The sequence below is a fragment of the Eriocheir sinensis genome, unplaced genomic scaffold (genome assembly GCF_024679095.1).
Source record: "Eriocheir sinensis breed Jianghai 21 unplaced genomic scaffold, ASM2467909v1 Scaffold1217, whole genome shotgun sequence".
Classification (NCBI taxonomy): Eukaryota; Metazoa; Arthropoda; class Malacostraca; order Decapoda; family Varunidae; genus Eriocheir; species Eriocheir sinensis.
Window position 1 is genome coordinate 89,034 of NW_026110538.1, and position 10,455 is coordinate 99,488.

Consider the following 10,455-nt stretch of genomic DNA (forward strand, 5'->3'; position numbering starts at 1 on the left):
TTTTGACGTTCAAGGGCGATGCATTAAAGGGTTGACAGAGGAATTAACGTGCTAATAACTTTGAGTATTAATCTAAACGCCTGTACTTGTCACTGTGTTTCCGGGGATAGCTTTAAGTTGACGTAAAAGGTTATGGGGCTTTACACGATAGAGAATTCACTGGAGGAAAGAGTAAGTTCGTTAAAATGCAGCTGGCTTTTGTTTAGGGAAAAGAGGAAGAGGCTTAAGAGGTGACCAAATCTTAATTGTTCCACGGGCGTACTGGTTCCTTCAAGCTGACAAAAAGTGTTATCGAGCTTTACATGATAGAGAATTCACTGAGTAAGTTCGTTAAATTGAGGCTTCTGTTTAGGGAATAGAGGAAGAGGCTGAAGAGGTAACCAAATCTTGTTCCACGGGCGTACTGGTTCCTTCAAGCTGACAAAAATGGTTATCGAGCTTTACATGATAAAGAATTCACGGAGTAAGTTCGTTATAATACGGCTTCTGTTTAGGGAATAGAGGAAGAGGTTAAAGAGGTAACCAAATCTTGTTCCACGGGCGTCCTGGTTCCTTCAAGCTGACGAAAAGGGTTATCGGACTTTACATGATAGAGAATTCACTGAGTAAGCGAGGCCAAATTTGTGGCTTTACCGTGTACCAGCGAGGCCAAATTTGTGGCTTTACCGTGTACCAGCAAGGCCAAATTTGTGGCTTTACCGTGTACCAGCAAGGCCAAATTTGTGGCTTTACCGTGTACCAGCGAGGCCAAATTTGTGGCTTTACCGTGTACCAGCGAGGCCAAATTTGTGGCTTTACCAAATTTTTGGCTTTACATTGTACCAGCGAGGCCAAATTTGTGGCTTTACCGTGTACCAGCGAGGCCAAATTTGTGGCTTTACCGTGTACCAGCAAGGCCAAATTTGTGCCATGATATAAACCTCCCAAAATAGATGACGCATAAACTGATCACAAATGCTTTGATATATATTATGAAATGGTTTGTGTGAGTGATGATTTTTACTAATTTTTCTTGCTTAGAGGGACCATTAAGAAACATGATCCCCGCTGCTACTGGGTTAAACAACTTCAAGATTGGAGTATCAAGACACCTCTCTGTTTTGGATGTCTATTAAACACTATTTCCAGGAGCACCACCTTGCAGGCTTTTTTATTTCCTCATAAGTTTGTGTACCCTAGAGCTGCCTCCTCTCTTATACAAAAGAAATAATGATAAGTAACTATAGCTTGGTCTACTCACAGGCTCAACTGACAGGTTTCCGGAAAGGACGTGCACCACTCAATGGGCCCGTTCTCCGAGGTCTGCACCCCTGAGATGACCCCCGGCGCCTTCTCCGTGGTGATATGGTACATGGTCTCCTTGTTGCGGCGCCCACCATAGGGACGGAAGGGAAGCATTCCCGTCGCCACGTGGTAAAGTGTCACACCTTGGAGGGCAAAACGCAGTACCGTGTAAAGCTTCATTGTGCAACCACTATTATCATTCCTATTTCTATTCAACATGAGGGAAAATGACAATATATGGACATTAAATGAAAAGAAGAGACTGGGCTGGATGAGACGAAGAATGTGTGGGGAATAGCACAGTGTAAAGATTCACTGTGCAACCACTATTATCATTCCTATTTCTCTTCAACATAAGGGATAATACGGATGGTAAATGAAAAGAAGAGAATGGGTTGGATGAGACGTAGAATGTGTGGGGATTCAATTGACGTTTTAAATAAATGATGGGGATTAATAAGAGTGGTTTAGATGAAGTACTTACATTAAAAACTGTTGTATGGGTGAAAGTTAGATCCTCCTTCTCTACGCCTTACCTATCGACCACAAGTCCACCCGGGCACCAAAGGTCTTCCCAACAGGCTTCCTCAGCACGGCTCGCTCGTACATGTCTGGGTGCTAAAAAAACAACATAGTATTAGCCAGTGTATAGGTGACTCTTGACTAACTATGAAGCCTCAAAGAAATAAACCCAGAATTAGGAGTTGTCGTAAATGCATCCTAACACATCCTTGCTCATGACACTAAAGGGGAGATAGTGACCAGGTATTGATTGATTGATTGGGTTACCTATTCAACGATAAACTGATAACTGCCTCCTTCAAGCACGGAGAGATTTAACCCGAAGAGAGATTTAACCCGGAGAGATTTAACCCAAAACAGAGAGATTTAACCTGAAACAGTGAGAGATTTAACCCGAAGAGATTTAACCCGAAACAGAGAGAGATTTAACCTGAAACAGTGAGAGATTTAACCCGAAGAGAGATTTAACCCAAAACTGAGATTTAACCTGAAACAGTGAGAGATTTAACCCAAAACAGAGAGATTTAACCTGAAACAGTGAGAGATTTAACCTGAAACAGTGAGATATTTAACCCGAAACAGAGAGAGATTTAACCTGAAACAGTGAGATTTAACCCGAAACAGAGAAAGAGATTTAACCCGAAATTGACCTCTCTTTTGGCTACTCTTTACTTTTTACTTTTGTGGGAGCGGCGAGTAGCAGCCTTTTTTTTTTTTTTTGTACTCTTTGTGTTGCCCTTGAGCCGCATCCTTTGAAGAAGAAAAAAAAAAAAAAAAAAAAAAAAAAATATGGGCCAAATTTGTGGCTTTACCGTGTAGCAGCGACGGGCCAAATTCTTGCCTTGATATGAACCCCCCAAAATAGAGGATATATAATCTGATCACAAATACATTGATACATATAATATAATGGTTTGCATGAGTGATGATTTTTCTCAAAAATTCGCTTAGAGGGGACTTTAAGAAACATGATCCCCGCAGCTATCGGGTTAAACACTATATCAACAGCTACATCTAAAGACACTGGCCAGGTTTTCCTCCATACCATAGAAACACATGATTGACTGACTGATTTACCGGCTTACGTATTCATGGTAAACTCCCTCCTTCAAGTACAGAGAGATTTAAACACTATATCAACAGCTGCATCTATAGTCACTCACCAAGTATTCCTCTGTGCCGTAGAGAGACATGAACTGCTGGTCGTCCTGGAGCTCTCTCGCCGCGCCAAAGTCCGTCAGCTTGTAGATGGTGGAGCCGTCAATGTCAATGAACTTCATGATGTTGCCCGGCTTGAGATCACGGTGCACCAAGTTGTTGTCTCGGAGGTGCTTCATGCCGGCAGCTGCGTGTGTGCGAGCATGTGTGTGTGTGTGTGTGTTAGTGGTTAGCAGCGAAACTCATCAGGAAGGCAACGGGTAACTTAAAGAAACAATACACAGGACAGAAATTTCTTTAAGTACCAGTAATACAGAAGGTTAGCCTCACATCTTTCTCGTTAGCCTAAAAATCTTATAAAACTGTACAGCAGGAAGTGAAATCTGAGCCTTCCTTTCTTTTTTTACAGAAGAGAGGCATTTCAAAGGCAAGAAAACAAAAACAAAAACAAAAAGGCTCTCTAAACGCTGCTCCGACAAAAGGAAACAGAAGAAGAGGCCAAAGAGGGGTCAATTTCAGGTAGAGAGGTGTCCTGATACTCTCCTCTTGAAATAGATAAGCCTCAAGTTTTATATGGCAAGCTAAAGGCAATGGAACCTGTTCGCAATAATAAGCCTCAAGTTTTATATGGCAAGCTAAAGGCAATGGAATCTGATCGCAATACTTACCGAGATGTGAGAGCACCAGTATGAACTCTCCCTCCTCCAGCCCGTGACTGTTCTCCGGGTCGTCTAGGATGTTGAAGAGCGACCCGCCCGTACACATTTCCATCACAATGACCTTCCCTCGGCCCTCTTGCTGCGGGGTGGATCATCAGACTCTTAATTGGTGTGAATGGTGAGTGTGTTGGGAAAATATTATATAGGTTTGTGCTTTGAATGAAAAACTGATTCCTCTAATGGTGTTTAACCCAGTAGCAGCGACGGGCCAAATTTGTGGCTTTACCATGTAGCAGTGACGGGCCAAATTTGTGGCTTTACCATGTAGCAGCGACAGGCCAAATTTGTGGCTTTACCATGTAGCAGCAACAGGCCAAATTTGTGGCTTTACCGTGTAGCAGTGACGGGCCAAATTTGTGCCATGATATAAACCCCCCCCCCAAAATAGATGATACATAAACTGATCACAAATGCTTTGATATAATTATGAAATGGTTTGTGTGAGTGATGATTTTTTTCTCATTTTTCTCGCTTAGAGGGACCATTAAGAAACATGATCCCCACTGCTACCAGGTTAAGGGTATGGGTATAAATCTCACCTCCTCCTCAATGGCCAGAAGTTTGACGATACTCTCATGGTTGACTTTCTTCAGCACCTCAAACTCCCTCATCTGAACCTCGTGTGGCCGCATGTGGGACAGCTGGTTGAACGTCTTCACCGCCACGGGCTCACCGGTGTGCTGTCGAGAGAGGTCACCAACACACATATAAACAATGGACACTGCCTGGCCTTCACACTAGCAATACTTAATCTGTTTTTATCATATGTTAACTTTCACTAACTTAGGACAGTGATGATATGGAGAGAGAGGAGCACCTACTCTTTTGACACCCAATTTGCCCTTTTTTGGAATTAGCACAATTAACCAGAAAGAAAAGTGAAGAACATTGGGAAAGGCCTTAATCTCACACTGTACTACAAACGGCTCAAGATGAAAATGATGACAAGGAGTGAACACCTACCCTGTTGACGCCCTGGAACACAGCCCCCGTCGCCCCCTTGCCCAGCACCGACGTCGTGCACCACACATAGTTGGCCGAACCGCGCAGGAACGACATCCCCGACACATTGACCTGAAAGCACACCACTGTCACCTCCACACGAGAGCCACTGAGTCATGTAGAGAGCATGCCGTACACTAAATCAAGTCCGGGTCGCCTTTCTCCTATGATATTGAAGTCTACATGTACTGTCGTCCCTCAAATAGTACAGTTTCCAATAGTTCGGTTTCGGTTTTATACAGATTCTCATAGAAGATCTTTTAGGATTTTCAAATTTCCTGCTTATTAGGATATTTAGAAATCCTTAAAAATCTTCTTAGAAAATCCACTTAAAACCAAAACCGAACTATTGGAGACCGTACTACTTGAGGGATGGCTGTATTCACCTCTGGCAAGCTCACTAAGAAGCCTCGAGCAGTGCCTCCCTACAGACCCAGAACTGTCGTCGCTCAGCAGTTTATTGAGTAGTAGTAGTAGTGGTAGTAGGAGGAGTCTGCGGCAATGCTTACTCTCATGTATACAACACCTCCAAAAGCCACTATGTATGATCTCAGACAATACAGTGATGAAGACTAGTGTTCTCTTGTGTCTTGAGGCAAATTGGTCACCATCCTAATGTTTCGTCATGCATGCTAGTTACTTAAACCTAAAGAATAACTACAAATCTAAAACAAAATGACTGAAAAGCAGGAAATTAGAAGGGAAATTTGTGACTTGATAGCGGAGGGAAGGAAGTACTCATAATAATTAGTCACAGGTAGAATTCCAAACCGTAGTGATAAAATTAAGATACCGTAAATAAATGCTATGGATTATACTACAAGCTAAAGAGATAAATGAGGAATAGGCAATGAGCTAGATGGAAGAATTTTGACGAGGGAAAAAATGCCAAAAGTGTCAGTAATCAAATGAAAAAGACGAGGAAAATAATCTATGAAACGAAAACGATTATAGAAGCAAATTCAGGAAAAGGCAGTGAGCTAGATGGAAGAATTTTGACGAGGGAAAGAATGCCAAAAGTGTCAGTACTCAAATGAAAAGGACGAGGAAAATAATCTACGAAAGGAAAACAATTAAAGAAGCAAATCCTGGAGCAAAAAAAAAAGGAAATTCAGGAAAAGGCAATGAGCTAGATGGAAGAATTTTGACGAGGGAAAAAATGCCAAAAGTGTTAGTAATCAAATGAAAAAGACAAGGAAAATAATCTATGAAATGAAAACGATTAAAGAAGCAAATCCTGGAGCAAAAAAAAAAGGGAATTCAGGAAAAGGCAATGAACTAGATGGAAGAATTTTGACGAGGGAAAAAATGCCAAAAGTGTCAGTGATCAAATGAAAAAGACAAGGAAAATAATCTATGAAATGAAAACGATTAAAGAAGCAAATCCTGGAGCAAAAAAAAAGGAAATTCAGGAAAAGGCAATGCGCTAGATGGAAGAATTTTGACGAGGGAAAGAATGCCAAAAGTGTCAGTGATCAAATGAAAAAGACAAGGAAAATAATCTATGAAACGAAAATGATTATAGAAGCAAATTCAGGTGCAAAAAAAGGAAATTCAGGAAAAGGCAATGAGCTAGATGAAAGAACTTTGACGAGGGAAAGAATGCCAAGTGTCAGTACTCAAATGAAAAGGACAAGGAAAATAATCTATGAAACGAAAATGATTATAGAAGCAAATAAAAAAAAAGAAAATTCAGGAAAAGGCAATGAGAATTTTTGACGAGGGAAGAATGTCAGACGCGGCAGTGATAAAGAATAAGACAGAAGGAAAATGATAGACTACATTAAGGGCCACTTTCACAGTCGTTTTGTCTGTTTTGATCGTTACCAGCGGTGGCGATCGCCGCTATAAAATTTCCACTTAAAACTGGCCGATGGGGTAGTGGCGGCTGCGGGGTTAGCCTAGCCCCGCACCTTACCACACACTCTCAACACCTCTTGCTTCCTCTGCAGCCGCCATTACCCCATCGGCCAGTTTCACGTGGAAAACTAGTGTCGATCGCTGCCATTGGTAACGATCAAAACAAACAAAACGACTGTGAAAGCGACCCTAAAAAATATCCAGCTGCTAACAATGGGAAAAAAGGAAACAATACTGAGCTGGACTGTCAAAGAGGGAAGTGTCGAAAGTGAGGAGTCAACAGGCCACACCCACACCACTAGCCACACCAGGAGCCCTCCAGCACCGGGCCCAGCAAGCACATGCACTACAATGGGGGTTAGTATACCTCTCGTTTACTTGTTTCCGAGCCTTTCTTTGAGGTCATTTTTGCCCGCTTCTGGAAAGGGGGGATGGACAGTCACATCAATCATGCAAAGGAAACGTTCTTATGAGTACTGGGCGTTACGAAACCATTGTTAGTTTGTCCGCTATGACCTCCCTGATCATTGCCCTGCTTCCCTTCCCTGAGCCAACCTGAAGCACGAACATGGAAGGATGCAAGAAGCTGCTCAATGATGCTCTGTTTAGCCTAAGGTGAGAATGCGTCAGAGAAGAAGCACAGTCCACTACCCTCCTACATGACTACCTGAAGTCAAATTTTGCCGAACCCCCAATGCCAACTCCAGGAAATGTTAAGGTTGTCACTTGGCTACTCTCCATCCCCTCCACCTCCCGTCTTCCGTAGTACAGTGGTAGGCAAATGACAGACACACCATACCACACACCACACCACACCCAGCCACAAATTACCACATAGATCATAAAGGAGATGGAGTCAAGAGATCTTTTTACGGAGCCCTCGGATCAACTGTACACCAATTAGAAAGGGAAGAGGGACAGAGAGCAGGAGGAAAATGAAGAATGGAGAGAGAGAAAAGGTGGTAAAATGGGAGAAGGAGAAATAGGAATAAAGAAAAGGGGAAGGATTATCTTGTTATTCTGCCCACCAATTAGAAAAGAAGAAGGAAAAAGAAGAATGGAGAAAGAGAAAAGGCAGAAAAAGGGAGGAGGAGAAAGAGGAATAAAGAAAAGGGGAAGGATTATCTTATTATTATGTCCACCAATTAGAAAAGAAGAAGGAAAAAGAAGGATAGAGAAAAAGTGGAAAAAGGAAGGAGGAGAAAGAGGAAAGGATTATTGGCACCAGACCAGCCTTGCCCTTCTACTGTCACTATTGGGATGAGCTAAGTAGTAGAGAGGCAAGAGAAGATGGCGCCACTATAAACACTTGCCTGCACCATGACGGGCTGGGGCCAAACACCATCCAGGCCCCTCAAGCAGCCTACCAACGCTATAGACACAGATGTAAAAAAAAAAAATATAAACTAAAATAAAAATAAGTTCGGTACCTCCCTGACGAGTTCTCACCTTGGGCGGAATGGAATATGCCAACACACAGCACCCATAACCTTATACATGTTACCCTCGATAACATAAAAGCTTAGTTATTCATATAGTACAATCTTTTTAAATAACCTAAAGAGATGTTACACTACTTAAGAAGCTTGGCAGAGATCAGGGTTGTTGTTTTATATGTAAAGAGAAAACAAAGTATATTTAGAAAAGAAGGAAAATGGTTAATACAAATTGTACTGTGGGGATAATTGATAAAATAGTGCTAACTTAAAATATATATACACTCTACATATATATTCATTTACCTGCCCTTTTGATACTTATCTGGGCAGCTGAGGGTGGGGGTGCCGGGATATGTATGTGAATTAAACCATAAGGTGCTGGCTGTCATGTGTTTGAAGATACCCTAAACTTAACCTAACCTAACCTAACAAAACCCCAAACAGTCACTATAGGTCTTGACTCAAAAATTCATATAACAAAACCCCAAACAGTCACTATTTATATATGCTTCCTTACTAATGAGACTTTCTATACAACAAAGTGAGGTCGTTCTTTGTTGATTTATACCATAAGGTGCTGGCTATCATGTGTTTGACGATACCCTAAACTTAACCTAACCTAACCTAACAAAACCCCAAACAGTCACTATAGGTCTTGACTCAAAAATTCATATAACAAAACCCCAGTCACTATTCATTTATGCTTCCTTACTAATGAGACTTTCTATACAACAAAGTGAGGTCATTCTTTGTTGATTTATACCATAAGGGGCTGGCTATAAGAACATAAAAACATAGGGAGACTGCAAGAGGCATAATGGCCTACACACGGCAACTCCAGATTCCCCCCCATTACCACCTGTCATCCTCGTCCATGTACCTGTCAAGTCTGCTCTTAAAACAAGCTATCGTCCCTGTACTCACTATGTGATTGCTGAGTCTATTCCATTCCCCCACCACCCTATTACTAAACCAATGCCTGCCTATTTCCCTCCTAAATCTATACTTTCTAATTTAAATCCATTACTGCGTGTTATATCCTGCTGGCTAATTCTCAGTATTTTACTTATATCGCCTTTGTTGTAACCCTTGACCCATTTGAATACTTCTATCAGATCTCCCCGCACTCTTTGTCTTTCTAGTGAATGTAAGTTGAAATGTTTCAGCCTATCTTGATATGGGAGGTTCCTCAGACCCTGAATCATCTTGGTCATCCTCAACCAATAAGGAACCAACAGTAACCTACAGAACTCATACAGGTACTGAACAAGAACAGATGGATATAGAACAAACATATACAGAGAAACACACCCACTGAGAGGCATTTATAATCACCTAAAACTCAAATAAACTAAATCTTACCCGCAACCCAACAAGGAACCAGTCGCCAACAAGTCTTATACACGTACTGAACAAGAACTGATGGATATAGAACACACAAATACAGATAAATACACCCACTGAGACAATAAATCACCCAAAACCACAATAAACTTCACCTTACCCTCAAACTCAACAAGGAACCAGTCGCCAACAAGTCTTATACACGTACTGAACAAGAACTGATGGATATAGAACACACAAATACAGAGAAATACACCCACTGAGAGGCATTTAATCACCCAAAACCACAATCAACTTCACCTGCCCCTCAACCCAACAAGGAACCAGTCACCAAGTCTCATACACGTACTGAACAAGACATATACAGAACACATATTTAAAGCAATACACCACTAGAAACGTACTTAACACATACTTAAATGACTCCTTCGCCCCTAAATACGTACTGCAACTACAGGTGAGAAATATGCACCTGTCCAACTGGAAATTCAAGGTCACAGGTAGGATGGTGACGAATTCCTATGGCTGATAACTTCTTCCTAAGTCATCCACGGAGCCAGTCAACAGAGGGGACTATTAAGGAAGGTTTGGGTAGTTAACGGCAGGGCTAGGTCGGTAATTGGAGCAGGGATGTGGCCTCAGCACCTAAAAATGTCAGCAACACCATCACTAGGGGTGGGCAGGTACCGGTACCAGTACCGGTACTAACGGTACCAGCTAAACGGTACGGTACCGGTACCAGATTGCTCGGTACCGGTACCAGTTGCTCGGATTTATTTATTGGATTTATTGATAATTCTTCATGTCCGATTTTTTTTTTAGGTTGCTAATAAATATTGTTACTGTTATTAGACTATGATCGAGTACATCCATAATAACTATACATGCTATTTTTTTATCGAAAAAATAAATATTCACTTCATTCAGAGAGAGAGAGAGAGATCACCACTTAGTAAGTGGATATCTCGGTGATATGGGTAGTGGGTACTCGATCATAGTCTAATAACAATAACAATATATATTAGCGTTTTCTAAAGACTCGTGGGACTCACTAACTTTTAACCCAAGACTTCGTTTTCTTTTTACGTGCCACTGTTAAATTCGTATGACTCGTTAACTTTTAGAGA

At 41.6% G+C, this 10,455-nt stretch overlaps 1 protein-coding gene across 5 annotated transcripts; it reads right to left on the bottom strand.

Moving 5' to 3' along the window:
• Positions 1–1,236: 1,236 nt before the first annotated feature.
• Positions 1,237–9,993, bottom strand: LOC126989566 (inhibitor of nuclear factor kappa-B kinase subunit epsilon-like). 5 transcript variants are annotated; one of them, XM_050848132.1, is made up of 8 exons: positions 9,801–9,993; positions 6,913–6,963; positions 4,647–4,757; positions 4,223–4,363; positions 3,633–3,762; positions 2,970–3,151; positions 1,821–1,902; positions 1,237–1,427 (listed from the first exon to the last, which is right to left on the bottom strand). In XM_050848132.1, exons 2-8 carry the CDS (start codon positions 6,949–6,951, stop codon positions 1,237–1,239), a joined length of 876 nt encoding a protein of 291 aa, XP_050704089.1. In that variant the 5' UTR covers positions 6,952–6,963; positions 9,801–9,993. The 5 variants fall into 5 exon arrangements, with proteins under 5 accessions (XP_050704089.1, XP_050704088.1, XP_050704091.1 ...); XM_050848131.1 differs by having other exon boundaries at positions 9,775–9,993; XM_050848134.1 differs by lacking the exon at positions 6,913–6,963.
• Positions 9,994–10,455: the final 462 nt, after the last annotated feature.

Bases quoted from the DNA above. Each gene is read 5' to 3' on its own strand.
- LOC126989566 (XM_050848132.1), bottom strand. From the start codon at position 6,951: ATGACCTCAAAGAAAGGCTCGGAAACAAGTAAACGAGAG. The intron at 3,763-4,222 runs GTGAGATTTATA...TCCACCCCGCAG, and splicing joins TTCTGGCCATTGAGGAGGAG to CAAGAGGGCCGAGGGAAGGT. The intron at 1,428-1,820 runs GTAAGGCGTAGA...TTGCCCTCCAAG, and splicing joins GGTGGACTTGTGGTCGATAG to GTGTGACACTTTACCACGTG.